The sequence below is a fragment of the Meles meles genome, chromosome 12 (assembly GCF_922984935.1).
Source record: "Meles meles chromosome 12, mMelMel3.1 paternal haplotype, whole genome shotgun sequence".
Lineage (NCBI taxonomy): Eukaryota > Metazoa > Chordata > Mammalia > Carnivora > Mustelidae > Meles > Meles meles.
This window is the reverse complement of record NC_060077.1, coordinates 45860553-45881411: the sequence shown is the minus strand read 5'-3', so window position 1 is coordinate 45881411 and position 20859 is coordinate 45860553. Positions and strand designations below refer to the sequence as shown.

Here is a 20859-nt window from a genome sequence, read left to right as displayed (position 1 = left end):
ATCAATTTCTACTCCAGAAACTAATATTATGCTGTATGTTAACTAACTAGAATTTAAATAAAGGAAGAAGAAAGTAGCTTGCCTGATCATTTGACTAGTAAGAACATATTTTAGATTGTACAGAAGACCCATAATTAACGGTAGGAAAACTTAGTGAAAACACTCGACTAAAGCCAAAAGGGAAGAAATAGGAATAAATAAACCATAGGGGTGGCTCTATCATTTTGCTGTATATTTAGTGAAGCAGCTAGATCAGATTTAACTTGATATCTTATCATTTTATTAAGTTATCTAGTAGTTTAAATTCTTCATAACATATTGTGTACCTCAGTTGATTTTATGATAAAATAAAGTTTTTTACCTTTTTTTTTTTAAGGTTTTATTTATTTATTCACCAGAGAGAGAGAGAGTGTGTGCATGTACAAGCAGGGGGAGCATCAGGGAGAGAGAGAAACAGGCTCCCCGCTGAGCAAGGACCCTGATGCAGGACTCAATCCTAGGACCCTGGTATCATGACCTGAGCCAAAGGCAGATGCTTAGCAGACTGAGTCACCCAGACATCCCAGTATTTTTTTGCTTTTTTATTAAACATTTGTAATAGCCCCTTTACCACTTACCTGCTCTCCATCTCAGCAGTTTTTTATGTTGCAACCAGATTAATCTTTCAAAAATGCACCTAATATCTGTTGAAAATCCTTCAGTGGAAGTTCTGTGTACCTTCATATACAGAGACCATGAAGAAAAAAGATTGACATTTGACGTTTATTACACAAAAATTCAAGTCTCTGGAGTCCAAAACAACATAAGTTGAAAGAAAAAAACTAAGTAGAATATTTACAGCAAATACAGATAAATATAAAGAGTATGTACAAATTTTAAAAAGGCAATTTAATGTGGGAAAAAGGAGGGCATTTGAGAGAAAAGGAAACAGTAAAGAATTTTAAGAAGCTTAACCATAACAGTAAGCCAAGAAATAGAAATTAAAGTAATAATGAGGTATGTTTTTGACAAATGGGCACATTTAAATTAGATACAATCCTCATATTTGGCAAGAACATGGGGAAAGTTTATTTGTATAGTTTTTGAGGGAGTAAACTATGAGAATAGTTAACACAGACTAACACATTTTAATGTGCATATTCTTTGACCTAGTAACTGCACATTTGGGAATTTATCCTATATTAAAAACTCCATAAATGCTCAAAAGAAGTATATACAGATGTAATTATGCAACAACATTTTTAATGGTGAAAAGTAAAATTAACCCAACCACCCATCAGCATAGTATTGACAAATCATAATACATCTATGCAATGCAAACAAGCCATTAAAAATAAATGAAATAGGGGCACCTGGGTGGCTTAGTCGCTTAAGCATCTGCCTTCGTCTTGGGTCATGATCCCAGACTCCTGGGATCAAGTACCATGTCGGACTCCCTGCTCAGTGGAGAGTCTGCTTCTCCATCTCCCTCTGCAGCTCCCCCTGCTTCTCTTTCGCTTTGTCAAATACATTTTTTTTTAAAAAGTAAATGAAATAGATACATAATGACATAGGGAAATCTTTCCTATGATATATAAAATCAAATTTAAAAAGCAAGTCACAGCACAGAATGTACAGCATGATTCAGTTTTTAAATTTAAATAGATTTGTAATCAGTTTATTGTACATAGGGAAAATTTAGATACACACCCAGCAGATTGAAAGAAGAGACTTAAGCAGAGGTGCTCTTTGATGGATGATACTATAAGGGCTTTTTACTTTATTCATAATAGATTTTTGTGTTTGATTTTTCTTGTAATATGTTAGATTTACTATTGTAAAAAATTACTCATTATGAGTTCAGTGAAGTAAGTTTTTACTGCATTAAAAAATTTATGGGCTCCTCATCCTAGATAGGACCAAATCTACATGGAAATGATAGTGGCTCAGGTTTTTTCTTTTTTTTTTTTTTTAAGGCATGTTTTCCTAAGAATTTATTCGTTTATTTGTCAGAGGGAGAGGGAGAGTGAGCGCATGCACAAGCAGGCAGAGTTGCAGGCAGAGGTGGAGAGAGAAGCAGGCTGCCTGCTGAGCAAGGAGCCTGATGTGGGACTTGATCACAAGACCCTGGGATCACGACCTGAGCTGAAAGCAGCAGCTTAACCGACTGAGCTACCCAGGCGTCCCCCTTTTTTCTATTTTAATGGAACAAATCTTTTTTTTTTTTAACATCATTGCTGAAAATACCATGACTATGTTTTAGTTTATGTAGCCTAATGTTTTTAAGACTTCTGTCTCATTTTGAATATATTCTTTACTCTGGCAGAAGGGGTTAGCCTCAGCTAACGTTTATATTCCCTCTTACATGCAAAAGGACCTCAGTATGGCCTAGTCTGGTTCCCTGTCCTCTTACTTTTCTCCTTGTCCAGAAGAAAAAAATTATTATCTTAGGCCCTATTGCCTGTGTATTGTTTCATCTGATTGTAATGCCATTCTTGGCTGTCCTTGACTCCCCTCTTTAATATTGTTTCATTTTGCTTATTCAACTCCTGTTTGTCTTTTTAAGAAACATAAGGTGGACACATAGCAGGTACACCAGGAAGCCATCCCTGACCTCCCAAGTTTCAGTTAGATACTGCTCCCATAACATCTTTTTGCCTCTTTTCTTTTTACTCACCACTCTCTACTATAATGCTTGCTTGTCTGGCTCCTCCACCAGATTAGAGATGATGGACATAACTTTGGGGCATAACTGTGTATTCTATTTTTTTAAAGATATATTTATTTATTTGAGAGAGAGAGATCATGAGCAGAAGGGGCAGTGGGAGAGAGAATCCCTAGCAGACTCCGCACTGAACGCAGAACCTGATCTTGGGCTCTCCCACTACACTGAGATCACAACCTGAGCCGAAACCAAGAGTCAGAGGCCACCCAGGCGCCCTTGTATATTCTATTTTTATATCTAGTACCTGTCATAGTGCCTACATTATAACAAGTGCTGGATAATTGTATTTTTGCAAGCCTATTTGGTTCTTACATTTGAACAAGATAAAACGGTAATAGTTACTCATGCTACCAGTTATCATGTCCCAACCTTCATTAGGTTCTTATCCTTACACACAGAGTCCTACTTTCTGATTTTGAAGGAAATAAAAATATATTTTAGTGGAGATTTAAATTAGATATAATTAGATTATAGTATATATCTAATTAGATGATATAGACCTTTATTAATACTATTTTAATATTTTAATAGGCTGTTAACAAATTGGCAGAAATAATGAATCGGAAAGATTTTAAAATTGATAGAAAGAAAGCTAATACACAGGATTTGAGAAAGAAAGAGAAGGAAAATCGAAAGCTACAGCTGGAACTCAACCAAGAAAGAGAGAAATTCAACCAGATGGTAGTGAAACATCAGAAGGAACTAAATGACATGCAGGCGGTAAGGTTTATGTGTGTGTGTGTGTGTGTGTGTGTGTATGTGTTTGCAGGATTATTTTCTTAATTTGTCATTGCTATTTATACCTGTCATCTGTTGATCTTATCTAGATTTTTTAGTATAAAAATGCATATTCAGGTTTGTCGAGTCCACAGATTGATTTTTATGACTCTGATATGAACAGTGATCTTGAAAGACTAGAAAGATACTCTGTTATCTATTAACCATGATAATTGAGTAATTCTTACCCATTAGCATTTGCTTGATTAGAGATACTGCTTCGAGAGAAACTACCAAGCGTTTGCCTCTTTGACACTAGACTGAAATAGAGATAGGACTAGGAAAATACTAAGTATAGTTGAGATAGAGGATTTGAAGTAGTACAGATTTTTTGTTTTCTCTAATCAGGACTCACTTTTCAGAAATCAAAATATCAAACTTAATTTTTTGATATTTCCTGGCTTGTTAATAGCACAAAATTAAGAACATGGTCTCTGGACTGATTTAGATGCAAGCACTGATTATTATTTGTGGTTTTACCATCCTGAGAAGCTTTCTGTACCTTTTAAACTATTTCATTGGAAGCCATAAAAGCATTTCCTGTTGTTTTTAACAGGTGTTTGGTGTTTGGTTTTTGATGCTTTGTATGTATGTATTTATTTATTTATTTAGAGAGAGGGAGGGGGGCCCAGCAGACAAAGAGGGCAAGAGAGAATCTTAAGCATTAATCTTAAGCTCTCTGCCCAGCCCAGAGCCTGATGCGAGGCTCGATCTCACAAGCCTTAGATCATGACCTGAGCCAAAATCAAGGGTTGGGTGCTTAACCAGCTGAGCTACCCAGGTCCCAGCTGCTTTGTATTTTAAAATTAAAACAAAAAATTTGTTAAAAGCAAGGGGAAAAGGAGGTTACCCAAGCAGTGTATTACTGAGGAAGAGAACTTACATTTTTAAAATAATACCATAATCTGTAGTAGTGAGCATTCATGAAGCTTACAATAATTTTTTAGGAAGAGCAGCTTTAGATTCTTTATCATTTATAGTTCCATTAATTCTTAATTTCTTAATATTGGAAATTGGATAATTTTTTGTATTTTTCAAAATAGCAATTGGTTGAAGAATGTGCACATAAGAATGAGCTTCAGATGCAATTGGCTAGCAAAGAGAGTGATATTGAGCAATTGCGTGCTAAACTTTTGGACCTTTCGGATTCTACAAGTGTTGCTAGTTTTCCTAGTGCTGATGAAACTGATGGAAACCTTCCAGGTAAGAATATTTCTACTCATTCAGGTTTGATTAAAGACATGGAAATTAATATATGTTTCTTTCATTTAACTTTCTACCCTTTGTCATTTTTTTCCATGAACCTTAAGATATTTCTGTTTCTGATAGCCAAAGTCTGATTATGTCTGCATTTTATAGAATAAGAGCAGTCGAAAGAAATCTTAGGCTATTAGTAAATCTGAGAGGCTGTATCTGAATAAAAATCTTGAAGAACCTTATGAACCTATGAACGCCTAACTCCATGTTGAAAGTTGAAGCTGCTGCTTTTACCTTTCACTATTTAAAGAAAATTGTATGTTTCATGAGTAATAGCTCTTTAATGTTTATGTTTTTGGTTTTTTGTATTATACGAAAACTAAGAACTGGGCTTAATAATCAGAACCACAGCAGCCTATAGAGAGACCTTTCTAATGTAGTAGTGATAAACTTTGGTCCGACTTTAAGTTTCAAATTTAGAGAAATAGAAATAAATAAATAAATAAATAAATAAAAAAGGATTGAGAGATGTAGTGAGGGGGTAGTCAAAGACAAAAGTGATTATGTAGGATTTCAGACTTTTTTCTTTTGTCTTTTTTTCCCAGTAGAGAGTAAATTAAAAAATAAACACCTATTCTTGGGTTTATTGTAGTGTAAGTTATAGTACATTTATATATATATATATATATATTTTTTTTTTTTTAAGATTTTATTTATTTATTTGACAGAGAGATCACAAGTAGGCAGAGCAGCAGGCAGAGAGCGGGTGGGAAGCAGGCTCCCTGCTGAGCAGAGAGCCCATTGCAGGGCTCGATCTCAGGACCCTGGGATCATGACCTGAGCTGAAGGCCGAGGCTTTAACCCACTGAGCCACCCAGGCACCCCAGTACATTTATATTTTTTTAACAGAGGTAGGCAATACACATAAGTTCAATCTAGGAATAAATAGGGTATAAATATACACACACATATATTTGACATCTACATATCTTTTGTTCAAGGTTTTAGAAGTTTTGTTCACATGGTTATAAACATGAAAATCAATTTTAATTTATGTATTTCCTGAATAATGTGTTAGATTTAACTCTTACTTGTATACCATGTCATCTCTGCCCTCTTCCTTTTGTGTCTTTGCTAGCCCCAAATTAGGTATCTGAGAAGGACAGAGAGTGAAATTTCTTATTACACTGGTCAAGGAGTTCCTTCTGTTTTCCCATTATTGGTTCTCTGAAACCTTCTGCATCTTGAAAATCTTGTAGGTGCATGTCCTTTATCAGAGGATCATTTTGGATTTAACAAGAACCTCTTGCTTCAGCTGTTGTTTGAAAATCTTTCAAAAGTTAGATTTAATCATCAGAGTATGACTTTTAGGGGTGTTTGGCTACATTCTTGAAATTGTTGAAATGAAATTGTAGCTTAGAGTCCCTCTTCATTAACCCCAAGCTATGTCTTGAGTTATTTAGTAAAGGAATTCTTACTCGATTTAGTGGAAGTTAAATATCCTGACAAGGTTTTTTGTCTTTATTCCACCCATTTCCGTTTAACTTTGATTATAATGTCTTATTATGTTTGCCTTGGTTTTTTTTGTATTAGGTTAAACATTGCAGAGACTTTATTGATGAATATTACTTAGAAAAATTTGAATTGAATGATGAGTTTGGGAGACATCTAAAGAGGAAGCAGGTGATGAGTTTTGTCTTCCATTCTGGCTTATTCAAGAAAGTTAAACTCAGGATGATCAGATGGTTTGATTGGCAGACTTAAATTAGGACTCCATGTAGATTTCTGAATCCTGACCTAATAAATCCATTTAGGAAACAGTCGGCAAAGAAACTAAAATGTGGCTCCATTCTGAGTTATATCACTTAGAATAGCTGTGTATTTTCAGAGATTTTAAGGTTTTCAAAATTCAAACCAAGTGAAGGAAAAAATAATACTGGTGGGCATTCTTCATTGCTCTAAAATGAGACAGTCTGGTATCCCTCTTATTAGTGCACTCTTAGTCTTGAAACATTACAGAGATCTCTATAGTGCTAACTTTCACACTGTATGTAGACAGTAATGGATAATCTCTATCAGTGTTTTTTTAACCCTTTTTTGCATCAGATGTTTTGCTTAGTAAATTAAAAATCTGTTCTAAATCTACTAGAACTTGGGGTGCCTGGGTGGCTCAGGCATTACACATCTGCCTTCGGCTCGGTCATGATCCTTGGATTCTGGGATCAAGCCCTGCATCAGGTTCCCTGCTCAGCGGGAAGCTGCTTCTCCTTCTCCCATTCCCTCTGCTTGTGTTCCCTCTCTTGCTGTGTCTCTCTCTGTCAAATAAATAAAATCTTAAAAAAAGAAAAAGTTATTAAATAAATTTGCTAAAACTTAAAAATGGGCATTGGCAAATAAAGAAGGTTTTGCCGTCATATCTAGGAAGAACTGTTAAAGAATTCTGATAGTCGCTCTTAATTTAAGAGAGTTACATATGATTCAAGTATCTAAAATTTTTGAAGATAATGACTATTAATTTTACTTAGCGTAGAAAATTAGTTAATTGAACTACAGGCTGAAAAGGGAGGACTTTGTATGGAATACATTTACTTAACAGCTAAAATAAAGGCCTTTTGAAATATGGATCTTTTTTTAGCCCAGCAAGATTTTTTTTTTTTTTTTTAGATTTTATTTATTTGACAGAGATCACAAGTAGAGAGGCAGGCAGAGAGAGAGAGAGAGAGGGAAGCAGGCTCCCTGCTGAGCAGAGAGCCCGATGCGGGACTCGATCCCAGGATCCTGAGATCATGACCTGAGCCGAAGGCAGCAGCTTAACCCACTGAGCCACCCAGGTGCTCCAAGATTTTTTTTAAAGATTATTTATTTTAGAGAGAGAAAGAGAGAACACACATGCATGTGCATGCAGGTGGAGAGGAGGGGGAAGGTCAGAGAGAGAGAAGGAGATTGAGGTGGGGCTCAGGGCCAGGGCCCTGAGATCACGAGCTGAAACCAAGAGTTGGATGTTTAACCAGCTAAGCCACCCAAATACCCTGAGATGTTTTCTGTTTTGTTTTGTTTTGTTTTTCCCTCCCAAGAAGTTAGGTGGATCGGGGCACCTTTGCCTCAGGTCATGATCCCAGAGTCCTGGGATCTAGCCCCAAGTCGTGCTCTCTGCTCAGCAGGGAGCTTGCTTCTCCCTCCTGCTCAGCCTGCTGCTCCCCTGCTTGTGCTTGCTCTCTCTCTCTCTCTCTCTCTCTCTCTTTGTCAAATAAATAAAATCTTTAAAAAAAAAATGTTGAGTGGATGAACTGATAATATGACTTAGTAATAGATTTCATCATTCAATATAAAGATTCTCATTTAATTATCATGTATATCTAAGGGCTAAGCCTCTATAACCTTAGTGGGCATCTTGTCCTTAACTAGATGATTTCTCTTAAGTTTCCCAGTTCTAAAAAAACTTAGAAAAAAAATGATCTGTCGTACAATCCTGTGAAGTTCTTAAAATCACTTTTATTCACCTAATTCTTTTATGTCTTCACCCTCCTTTTGGTTCTGTAGCAGGTTGTATCTTAGTGCAGTGTAAATATAAAGGTTACACTTGGGTTAAGATTTTCCCATTGCCTCGATGACAAAAAGACTAACATGATAACTGCCTCTCCTCCCTTGTTCTTTCTCTTTCCTTCCTTTTGAAACCACTGAGCTAATAATCTGAAAAGAATGTAAAAGTAGATGAAGCACTAGAGAAAACACTTGATATCAACACTCTATTAATATTCATTGTCTCTTACGGATTATCTGCATCATTCTCTCTCCATCTAGCTTTATCTCAGTCTATGTAACTTAAACCTGTAAATAGTGGATTTCTTAGTGTGTTTCCAAGTATTTGAGTATATAACAGCTTCTGATGTGCCCAAATCTAATCAATGGTTTGGAGATAATGCATCTGAAATCTTGAGCATTGATTAATTTCCTTTTTTATATCACTTCTGAATACAATTAAAATATTTTGGGGTGGTTCCTTAGCTCTGTTTCTTAAGAACCTACAGCCATAAAGCATAAATAATTTTGGCATTTTTTCTCATAGAGAAATAGCTGGGGGATGGGGTATTTTGGCATACACAATTTTATATAAATGTCAACATTTCAGTGACTTTCGCATCTTTTTTGTGAGGAATTACTTACATTAAATAGACTTAAGAGGAGTAAGAGCTGCAGTTTGGGACACACTGCAGGGAAATTTTCCTAGCGATAACTTGTTGCTTTTGTAAGATAGAATATTTGTGAGTGATTAGCAACCTTCTGCATGTTATTTAATATGAAACTCCCCTTTGGTTTTTAAATTATAACAATTATTTACGAGAGTGACTGGCTAATTCAGAAAAAAAAAAAAAAAAACAGAATTGCAAAATAATCAACAAATATTTGTCAAGTACCTACCTACTCTTGTGTGTCAGATATCTTGAGGTATATAAAAATAGTGTTATGATATGGTCCCTGATCTTAAAAAACTTATCAAGAAACTACCTAAGAAGACGAAATAATTATTGCTAAACTAAATTAACAGCAACTAAGAAAAATGTTGGGAGAAGAGGAGGATCATTTTGAGCTCAGGTTTCTCATTATCTTCTCCACCTTTACAACTAGTTTAGATTAAGGGGAATAACAAAACCAAAGGACATTAGGTGCCTGGAAGAAGTTAGAACAAGAAGAATATTACTTCTGATTCAATTAACTGCAAAGCTTTTTAGTTAAAAGACAGAGTAGCATTATGTTCTAAGAACACAAGCTCAGAAATTAGAGTAAACCTACTGTTTTGACAGTTACTGATGGAGTGTACCCTTGAGCAAGTCTGTTTACTTTCTAAACCTTAGTGTCTTCATTTGTAAATGGAGAATGATAGTAGAAGCTATCCTATCCTGTATTCATAGGAATATAATATCATATATTCATAGGATAATAGGTATATGAAATGTGGGATGTTACTTGGAAAGCACATGTCAAACCATAAATGTTCAGTAAATGTTACCTTTTGTTTTAATTACTCTAAGACTTAGATGTTTTACAATGATTTAAGTTATGTGGAGAAAGACATTACATATTCCCATTAGGGTCATGATTTGAGCATTATACTTGAAAATTGGCTACTTTTCTATTTTTGTGTGTCTTAAATATTAAAGATAGATATAGAAAACAATTAAATGCTCTTATTTCTAACTTAATATAAAATAATCATTTCTAACAATCTTATTTTCCTCCAGATATTTCTAATAAGCATTAATTGTATTTAAATAGTAATAATGTTTATTTTTAAATGCCTTGATTGAATTTGTCAAGGAATTTCTAGTATGCACAAACTGGTTAAAATATTAGCAGCTAACCAACTCAATTCTGTGTTCTTCTGCTGTTGATCAAATTCTGGTATAACATACTTAAAAGATTTCATTTATATCTCTGTAGTTTGGTGAGAATTGCATTTGGACTTATCTCTAGAATTAAGTACTCCCCAACCAGATTTGGACAGTTTTATTTAGATTTTATAGGTGTTTTACCAAAAAGTTTATCAGAATATTGTGCTGAGAAAACAAATAAAATGCTTGTCTCTTATTCTTTATATCTAGTTGATTCTGCCTGCATTCCTTATTTATTTATCTTCTATTCTTATCTTCTGTGAGTAATAGGATAATTCTCTGTACTTTTGCTTGCTCTTTCTTGTGTAAGTCATCGCTCTGATTTGTTCCACTTGCTGCATTTTTTTTTTTTTGCTAAGTATTTTTATGAGTGTTAAATGATATTTAAAGTCTTCTGTATCATATCCATTTAAGCTGCAATCCATTCCAGTCTTGCCTGGCTCTTAAGGGTATTGTTTTACTTCATACTTTTATAATTGAGTACTAAATGTTAATTTTATGGGAAAAGTCGCTTGGGATTTTTTTCTGCAATATTTGTATGGCCATTAAAGTTGATTTGTGTGATTGAAGCATGGAAGAGCAAATTATAGCACTTACTCATTTAGCTGTGTTCAAATGCCTGTTGCTGCATGCTGTCAGACAACATGTAATAGCTTTCCTCTTGTTACAACTTAAGACTGAAGACGATATATTCTTTTTCTCCTAGAGTCAAGAATTGAAGGTTGGCTTTCAATACCAAATCGAGGAAATATCAAACGATATGGCTGGAAGAAGCAGGTATTATATGCCTTACTTTTTCTAATTGATATTCTGTTATATATTTTACTTTTAAAGCATAGGACTTGTATTAAGTGATCTATTTTTAGCATTGATCTCAGATTAATACAGTACACTTTAGACATAAATGTCAAGTATAAGTGCTTATTATTTTAAACCAAGTTAATGTTGCTTGTATATATCTTCCCATTTTTTTCTCATTTCAGTATGTTGTGGTGAGCAGCAAAAAAATTTTGTTCTATAATGATGAACAAGATAAGGAACAATCCAATCCATCCATGGTGTTGGACATAGAGTAAGTTGCCTTTGGCTGAATTTTAAGTCAGTTAAATATTAACTTATGATAATTATTTTTATACTTACAATTTAGGTTTTCTTTTTTCAGATTTTATTTATTTATTTGAGAGAGAGAGAGAGCTCCAGTAGGGGGAGGGGCAAAGAGAGAAGCAGACTCCCCACTGAGCAGGGAGCCCCACATGGGGCTCCATCCCAGAAGCCTAAGGTTATGACCTGAGTTGAAGTCAGCTGCTTAACCAACTGAGCCACCAGGCACCCCTAGACTTAGAATTTAGTTTATATTTTGTTAAATGATATGGCATACTTCTCTTAACAAACTTTAAAACTTTGCATACATCTTTAGCAAAATGTGAGAGGGAAAATTTTGCATAGCTGATTCATGTATTCTAAAGACACATTTTTTATTTCAAGTGTTGATTAGTTTTAGGTTCTAAGAGCATCTCCAAAAGTACTATATATAATTATGTAGTCATTGTTAAGGAAATGTAAATATATCTTTTGTTTTTAATAGAGGCTTTAATAAGCTTAGGCTTTTTCCTTTGTGTTCATTCTAAAACCTTTTCTTAAGCACTGCTGCCTGTATCATCATGGGTCTTATAGATTGTACAAAGATGAGTGAGATGGATCCATTTTTAAGGAGCTTACAGATAGTAAGTAGTAGTAAGTAAAAGAAGTAGTAGAAAAGGTAGAACATACAACAAAATATAAATTCAAAGTGAAATGTGGTGGGTGCTATTCATGAAAAATATAAACTTAAAATGAAGTATTACCATTCCTTTAGAATTAAACATTTGTGAAGTCAGTTATAGCTAGAATATAAAAAGAATTAAGCAACTACCGAAGAGTACTGAAATCTTATTTCTCAATTTTTCTCTTTTTTCAAGTATATTTAATATACAGTGTTATATTAGTTTCAGGCATATAACATAGTGAGTCAATAATTCTGTGCATTACTCATTACTTAACACAATAAGTATAATCCTTATCCTCTTCACCTAGTATTTTCCCCACTGTCCCACCCACCTCCCCTCTGGTAACCATCAGTTTAAATGTTCTCTATATTTAAGAGTCTGGTTTTTTTAGTTGTTTTTTTTTCTTTGTTCATTTGTTTTGTTTTTTAAAGTCCACATATAAGTGAAGTCATATGGTATTTGTCTTTCTCTGACTTAACTTGATATAGTTTTATACTTTCTTGACTCTACATACGTTGTTGCAAATGGCAATATTTCTTGTTTTATTATGGCTGAATAATCTCTTCACCTATGGTTGTACACTTGTGTTGCTTCCATATCTTGGCTATTATAAATAATGCTGCAATAAACATAGGGGTTCATACATCCCTTTGAATTAGTATTTTCATATTCTTTGGGTAAAAACCCAGTAATGGAATTATTGGAGCATATGGTTATTCTATTTTTAATATTTTGAAAAACCTTCATACTGTCTTCCACAGTGGCTGCTCTAGCTTACATTCCCACCAGCAGTGCATGAGGATTCCTTTTTCTCCACATCCTTGCCAACACTTGTTATTTCTTGTATTTTTAAACCTAGCCATTCTGACAGGTATAGGGAGATGCCTTATTGTTTCTATTTGCATTTCCCTGATAGTTACAGATATTGAGCATTTTCTCATGTCTTTTGGCTATCTGTATGTTTTCTTTGGAAAAATGTATGTTCATGCCCTCTGCCCGTTTTTTTAAGATTTTATTTATTTATTTGAGAGAACAAGTGAAAGAGAGGGAGCAAACACAAGGTAGGGGAGGGGGAGGGTAGAGGAAGAAAGAGAAGCAGCAGACTGCCTGCTGAGGAGGGAGCCGGGAGATGGGGCTCGATCCAAAGACCCCAGGATCATGAACGGAGCCAAAGGCAGATGCTTAACCAACTGAGCCACCCAGGTGCCCCTCCTCTGCCTATTTTTAATTGGGTTATGGGGGGGAGGGGGCTTGATGTTGAATTGTGTAAGTTCTGTATATATTTTTTTTATTAACCCCTAATCCATAGATCATTTACAAGTATCTTCTCCCATTCAGTACGTTATCTTTTTGTTTTATTGATTTTTTTTTTTTTGCCATGTAAAAAGCCTTTTTTATAGTATAGTCTGAAGAGTTTAATTTTGCTTTACTTTCCCTGCCAAAGGAGACCTATTTAGAGAAATGTTTCTGTGGCTTATGTCAAAGAGATTACTACCTATGTTTTCTTCTACAAGTTTTATGGTTTCAGGTCTCATATTTAGGTCTTTCCTCCATTCTGAGTTTATTTTTGTGTATGGTAAAAGAAAGTGGTCTGGTTTCATTCTTTTGCATGTAGCTGTCCAGTTTTCCCAGTACCATTTGTTGAAGAGAATTTTTCCCATTTTGTTTTCTTGCCTGCTTCGTTGTAGATTAATTGATCATAAAGGGCATGGGTTTATCTCTGGGCTCTGTATGCTTTTCTGTTGATCTGTGTGTCTGTTCTTGTGCGCGTACCATATATTTTTTTTAATTTCCTAATGTTTTAAAGAAGCATTAGTTGTGAAAATTTAAATGATCAACTTAGGTGGAATAATACATAAACACTAATATTAAGGATACCATCTTTCAACTTCAAAAGTTCAGTACTTTCAGATTGATGAAAGTTGGTTATTTTACCTTTTTATTGAGGCAGAATTTTTATGTAATAAAAATGCATACCTCTTAAGTATTGTGTTCACTGACTTTTGACAATGACAAACACCCATGTAAAACAAGATAAAGAATATTTCCATCACCTAGAAAGCCCACTTTTTTCAGGAGAAGAAAAAGATCATCTGAATTTTATTACCAAGTTTTGCCTATTCTAGAACTTCATGTAAATTTATATGTGCCTATTCATTTTCTTTATGGTGTCTTTTAATGGGAGCCAGTTTTAAGAATTACAACCTTTTGTAGTCTAAGAAATTTTGCCTGCCCAAAGGTTGTGATGGTATTCTGTGGATTTTTTTTTTTTTTTGAGGAATTTTATTGTTCTGGCTTTATATTTAAGTTATAATTAATCTCAAAATTTACTTTTGTGTTTGGTAAGAGATTGCAGTTGAGGTTAGTTTTGAATGTGTAGGTGTGTGTTTTTCCATGTAGATATCTAGTCGTTCCAGTACTACTCATTTTTATATATTGATCTTGAATTCTTTAATCTTGCTGTTTACTTACTAGTTTTGTTGGGGTGTTTGGTGGATTCCACAGGACTTTTCTACAAATATAATCATGTGCTTCTTTCTAATATATATGCCTTTATCACATGTATGGATTCATATGAACACCACCAGTTACAGAACAGTTCCATTACAAGGGACCCATCTTGCTACCCTTTTGTAGCCATAACAAGGGCCCTTTCTCCTTCCCACTCTAATCCCAGGCTACTGTTCTCTGTTCTCCATCTCTGTAGTTTTCTCATCAGATAGTATGTAAACTTTGAGATTGGCTCTTTTCACTCAACATAATTTCACTCAACATAATTCTCTTGAGATTGACCCAAGTTGTTTATTTCTCTTTATTGTTGAGTAGTATTCCATGGTATGAATGTACCACAGTTTGTTTAACCATTCATTTGGGTTATTTTCAGCATTTGGCTATTATAAATCAAGCTGCTGTGAACATTCATGCACAAGTTTTTTTTAATAAATAATAAACTTTCGTTTCTCTGGAATGAAGGCCCAGGAGTGCAAATGCTGGGTCATATGTTAAGCATTTGTTTGTTTAGATTTTTTTTTTTTAAGATTTTATTTATTTATTTGAGAGACAGAGATCACAACTAGGCAGAGAAGCAGGCAGAGAGAGAAGGGGAAGCTGGATCCCTGCTGAGCAGAGAGCCCGGTGTGGGGCTCAATCCCAGGACCCTGAGATCATGACCTGAGCCGAAGGCAGAGGCTTTAACCCACTGAGCCAGCCAGGTGCCCCATTTGTTTAGTTTTGTAAGAAAGTGCCATCCTGTTTTTTGAAGTGGCTCTGCAGCTTTTAAATTTTTGCCATAATTGTGTGAATGGTGTAGTTTCTCTGCATCTTCATCAGCATTTGGCATTATTACTATTTTTAGTTTTTAAATTTATTAGGTATATAGCGATACTATAATTTTAATTTGCATTTCTCTGATGACTAATGATGGTGAACATCTTGTAATGTTCTTATTTGCTATCTCTATGTCTTCTTTAATGAAATGTCTGTCTTTTACTGTAGATGAGTTTTTATAATAGCTTAAATCATACTTATTTTTATTTTAGTAAATTGTTTCACGTTCGACCTGTAACCCAAGGAGATGTTTACAGGGCTGAAACTGAAGAAATTCCTAAAATATTCCAGGTAAAAACCATAATAGATCTTTTACTTAAGTACTAAGTGCATTTTGTGAAGTAAATGCAAATATTACCAATGCTTTTTATACATTTGAAACTTTTATGTACCAAGTAAGACTTTTTAAAATCTTTGTTTTACCATTCCTGAATGTAGATACTATATGCAAATGAAGGTGAATGTAGAAAAGATGTAGAGATGGAACCAGTACAGCAAGCTGAAAAGACTAATTTTCAAAACCACAAAGGCCATGAGTTCATTCCTACACTCTACCACTTTCCTGCCAACTGTGAGGCCTGCGCCAAACCTCTCTGGCATGTTTTTAAGCCACCTCCTGCCCTAGAATGTCGAAGATGCCATGTTAAGTGCCACAGAGATCACTTAGATAAGAAAGAGGACTTAATTTCTCCATGTAAAGGTAAGGCATAAAAATTACTTTCACAGTTTATAAAAAATTAGAAAATTAAGTCCCATTTAAATAGCTTCTTGAAGTGTAGCATTTTCTACACCAATTTGAAAAGAGGTAAGAAGTAATATTTTGACATGGTGGAGCAACATGTGGCTGTCACTTCACAGTTACAGATTTAGCATTGAACACAATGTTTTTAAAGAGCATTATCCCCTTTATAAAAAATGTACCTCTAAGAAGTTACTCTGAATTGGAGAGGACTGTAGGTGAGTTCCGCTGTATTATTCCTCCATGAGTTTTTTTCTTGGTACTTGTTTTCTTTTTGTCTGGTTTTCACTGCCTGGACCAACATGCTGGATCATGGACAAAATGTCCTCTAGGTTAGCAGAGGTAGCCTGACAGAAAGAATACAGGCAACAGCTATTTTAAGATAAGAAACTTATGTTCTAAAAATACATTAATTTGTTTCACTTCTGCATTTTTTTGTATTTCTGTTTTTATTTTTCTTAATAGTTTGTGACTAATGTTTTCTTTTTAAATGTTCGGCCTTAATTAAGGAGAAAGAGATATTTTCCAAGCTTAATTAAGCATAGTAAATCTCTTAAAATTTTAAGAACTTACAAAATTATGCTTCAGTAGAGCCATTTTAGGTATTGTATGACTTTGTCTTTCTTTTTTTTAACATAGTAAGTTATGATGTAACATCAGCAAGAGATATGCTGCTGTTAGCATGTTCTCAGGATGAACAAAAAAAATGGGTAACACATTTGGTAAAGAAGATCCCTAAAAATCCACCATCTGGTTTTGTTCGTGCATCCCCTCGAACACTTTCTACAAGATCTACTGCAAATCAGTCTTTCCGAAAAGCGGTCAAAAATACATCTGGAAAAACTAGGTAAGGATTGTAGTGTTAACCTCTCTGACAGTGTGAAAGTGATTAGTATCTATTAAATCTAAAATCTAATTGTTCTTTTCCTTATAGAGGGCATCATTTGTAACTAAGTATTTATAATATATGACTTAAAATAACTTCACAAACTACTTTGATTCCTGTTTGAAGTTGATAATATTTATAAATGTCATTTAATTCCACGTCTATGTCAGATTTTGCTATCATTGGTTGGTATATATGGCCCATACTTAGCCCTTAATTTTTTAAACAACTTGCGGATTGCCACCCTTTTTTTTTTTTTTTTTTTTAAGATTTTATTTATTTATTTGATAGAGATTGCAACTAGTCAGAGAGGCAGGCAGGGAGAGAGAGGAGGAATCAGGCTCCCCGCTGAGCAGAGAGCCTGATGTGGGGCTTGATCCCAGGACCCTGGGATCATGAACTGAGCTGAAGGCAGAGGCTTTAACCCACTGAGCCACCCAGGCGCCCCGATTGCCACCCTTTTTAAGTGTAAAGAGATTCATATAAAACTTTGCTCTTCTCTTCTTTAAATTTAACTATGTTGGCTTAGATTTTTTTAATCAAAATTACTTGGTATCGCTGATGATGGTGTTGCAAATAAACTTCCCAGTTAAGTATACACCTCTTTTTTTTTAACTGGTTTTGATAGAATTTTTTCAAAAATATTTATATGTTGTAATTAACAATTATAGGACATAATTAAATCCTTTCCTCAGGAGAGGTTATGATAGATATCTCGTCAGTTCTCATTTTATACATGAATAAATGAGGCCCAGAGGAATTAAGCCACTTGGACAAGATCCCACATCAAGCTAGTGACATAGTCAGGGTTGAAACCTATTTTTATCCAATTCTAAAGCCTAAGTTTTTTCTCCTTTACTAAATACCAACTTTCCTAGAGTTTAATCCCTATATATGAGGAATATTGATTTGAGGAAGCTGAGACCTAACATTGATTTGCCTCTCTGTTAATGTCAAATTCATCCCATTTCTTTACTCCGCATTATCAGTAACTGAGTCTAATCCTTTGAAATGAGTAATAAGTATTACACCATCTGTATTCTTCAGCCACCATTACTACTCCAGGGTATTATCACCTCACTCCTGACGACTTCTGTAAAATCCTGTTATCACTCTCTCCTGTTTAAGATAAAGCTGCACCCAAGATTACTTAAAATTGAATTATAGCTTTGTAAAAAACAAAACAAAAAAAGACCATGTGTTTGAAATAGAGTACAAGTAAGAAGAAAATAATGCTAAGTTTATTTTCCTTTTCCTGTTTTCCAAATTTTTTGTATTTCTTAATCACATATAAAGATAATTTATATTTACCTCTCCCTACAATTTTGTTTCTTGTATTTTTAAACTGAGTATATTTCCTTAATTACTTTTGTTTTTTCTTTTTCTGCCCCCCTTCCCTTTCCAGCAGTTAACCATGTGACCTAACACCTTATGGAATCATGTGGAATGCTACCTGATAAACCAGGCTTCTTTAACCATGCAGAGCAGACAGGCTGTTCCTTTGACACAAATATCACAGGCTTCAGGGTTAAGATTGCTGTTATTCTGTTCTTGCTTTGGCACAAAAGCACACTGAGGGTTTTATTGTTTTTTTTTTGTTTTGTTTTGTTTTGTTTTTAATTGCGGGTTTGCCTACAGGTAGATTAGATTAATTATTACTATGTAATGCAAGTACAATTGGGGGAAAGCTTAGGTAGGTATATTTTTTTAAAAAGGTGCTGCCTTTTTGAATTTCTAAGAAAATGCCTGTCAATCATGATAGAACACAGTTTTCCTCATATGAGTGAGAGGAAGGGACTTTCACTTTCAAGTGGAATGGCCATCACTATGAAGATCAGCTCATGGAAGGAGTAAAGAAAATATCTCAAAATGAGACAACTGAAATTCTTTTAAATGACTTCAGTCTTTGTGCTCTTGCAAGACTATACAAAACTATTTTAAGAAAGCAGTGACATCACTTGACTTCAGTGCCCTCACTGTAGAATTTAAAAGCCTCACTTTTGATTGCCCATGGCGGACTTATGGAGAATAATTATTTTACATTATGCTTTACAAAATACTGTATGTGTTTCAGCACGTTTATAGATTGGGGAAATGGGAGAAGGCAAAAAAAATAAAAACTTACATTTAATCTATGCATTTTGCCAAGCCATATTGAGTTATTTTACTACTAGAGACATTAGGAACTAACTGTACAAAAGAACCAAGTTTTAAAAGCATTTTGTGGGGTACATCATTTCTGTAATTGTATAATGTATTTCTTTGTGGTTTTAAATGATAAAGACATTAAGTTAACAAACATATAAGAAATGTATGCACTGTTTGAAATGTAAATTATTCTTAGAACACTTTCAATGGGAGTTGCATTGCCCTTTTAGTGCCTTAATTTGAAAGAATTGTTTTACTGCCATGACTAAATATGGAAATTTCAAAAGAACGTATTTTCAAGAAATTTTGTGTCAGTGGGTTTTTCATTGATAATTGGTTTAATTTAAAATATTTAGAGCTTTGTTGGACTTTCACAAATTGAGTACAATCTTTGCATTAAACTACCTGCTACAGTAATGAATGACTTTATAAAATTCTGCAAGATATGTAGGTTTATGTCAATATAAAAAAAATTATGGCAATACATCTGTGATGTTTTCCAGTTAACATAGGAATTACCAGATAAATACTGTTAAACTCTTGTCCAGTAACAAGAGTTGTTTCATACATATGGGCAGTATGATTTATTGTTTATTTTTTTAACCAAATACCTCCTCAGTAATTTATAATGGCTTTGCAGTAATGTGTATCAAATAAGAAGCACTGGAAAACTGATTCGTCTCTAGGATGATATGCATGTTTCAAGTGGTATTGAAAGCCGCACTGATGGATATGTAATAATAAACATATCTGTTATTAATATGCTAATGACTCTGTGCTCATTTAATGAGAAATAAAAGTAATTTATGGATGGATACCTTTAATATGACTGGTGTTTTCTCGTGGCTGAAATGAATAGAAACCATGTTGTAAATTAGTCCCTGACTGTAAACAAATGTTTGTTAAAGTCCATGATTAGATTAAAGTGGATTTTTAAAAGAAAATCTGGTTTGGCTCTAAAACTAGTGGCTCCAGTTGAAGAGTTGAGTAATGGCCGTTGGGAAACAGTTCTCTATGGGTCTCTTGCATTTTTCCTTGTCCTGTGAGCAGTGGCTCTGGCAACTTGAGTTCTGGACTATCTTTACCAAAGAGATTTGTATAATCAACAACCTTGGACAATATGTCTTCCTCAAAGAAAGGCAAGTTGTTTACTATCTAGTTTACTATCCAGTAAACTAGAGCAAAAGCTGGCAGATTTGCTTATGTTCCTTATATAAGATTCAGGTACCCTAAACTTCAGGTTCCTCATCTGTAATGCAAACCCACTGCATGTTCAGCAACCCCCTGGGCCACTGTGCATCTGCATCTCCTGGGAGGGCAAGGAGAATCGACAGGAGTGTGAACCTCATGCTTCTTGCTATATTGTTAGTATACAGTTGTTTGGTTCCGTACAAGGTCCAGTAAAGTACAGAGAACAGTTAATTCGAATTAGTTTAAGAAGGAGAGGACATTAAAAAGAAAAATTAACTGGAGCATGAAACTCTTGAGAACTAACGGATATTTGAGGAATGACTCTAAATGCCACCTTGTAGAACCAGGTCAGCCAAGAAAGCTGCTTCTCTTCTAAGTTCAGAAAACCACTTAGGGGTGCCTGGGTGTCTCAGTCAAGTGTCTGCCTTGGGCTCAGGTCATGACCTCAGGACCCTGGGATCTAGCCCCACACTGGGCTCCCTGCTTTGTGGGGAGCCTGCTTCTCCCTTTCCCTCTGCCACTTCCCCTGCTTATGATCTTTTACTCTCTCTCTGTCAAATAAAATTTTAAAAAATAGGAAAGAAAACCACTTAATCTCAAAGTATACCAACATGGCAAGGACCAGGAGAGTGCCTTGATCAGGAAGACACACTACTCCTGGTTCTTGGCAGTATTTTTGCTATGCCTGCTGCAATTTAGATGATTTCTACTATTCTTGCCACTTACAAACCATG

The 20859-nt window shown here is 34.7% G+C and overlaps 1 protein-coding gene across 3 annotated transcripts in view; it reads left to right on the top strand.

Moving 5' to 3' along the window:
• The window catches only part of ROCK1 (Rho associated coiled-coil containing protein kinase 1), a 151987-nt gene extending 132229 nt beyond the window's left edge, over nucleotides 1–19758 (top strand). For 2 of the 3 annotated variants that reach the window (XM_046024946.1, XM_046024943.1), the window contains exons 26-33: nucleotides 3236–3424; nucleotides 4525–4684; nucleotides 10775–10845; nucleotides 11052–11140; nucleotides 15374–15452; nucleotides 15600–15861; nucleotides 16540–16747; nucleotides 18192–19758. In XM_046024946.1, the coding sequence (XP_045880902.1) occupies nucleotides 3236–3424; nucleotides 4525–4684; nucleotides 10775–10845; nucleotides 11052–11140; nucleotides 15374–15452; nucleotides 15600–15861; nucleotides 16540–16747; nucleotides 18192–18198 (1065 nt within the window). In that variant the 3' untranslated portion in view covers nucleotides 18199–19758. The remainder of the gene's footprint in view (nucleotides 1–3235; nucleotides 3425–4524; nucleotides 4685–10774; nucleotides 10846–11051; nucleotides 11141–15373; nucleotides 15453–15599; nucleotides 15862–16539; nucleotides 16748–18191) is intronic. The other variant, XM_046024944.1, reaches the window with a different exon arrangement.
• Nucleotides 19759–20859: the final 1101 nt, after the last annotated feature.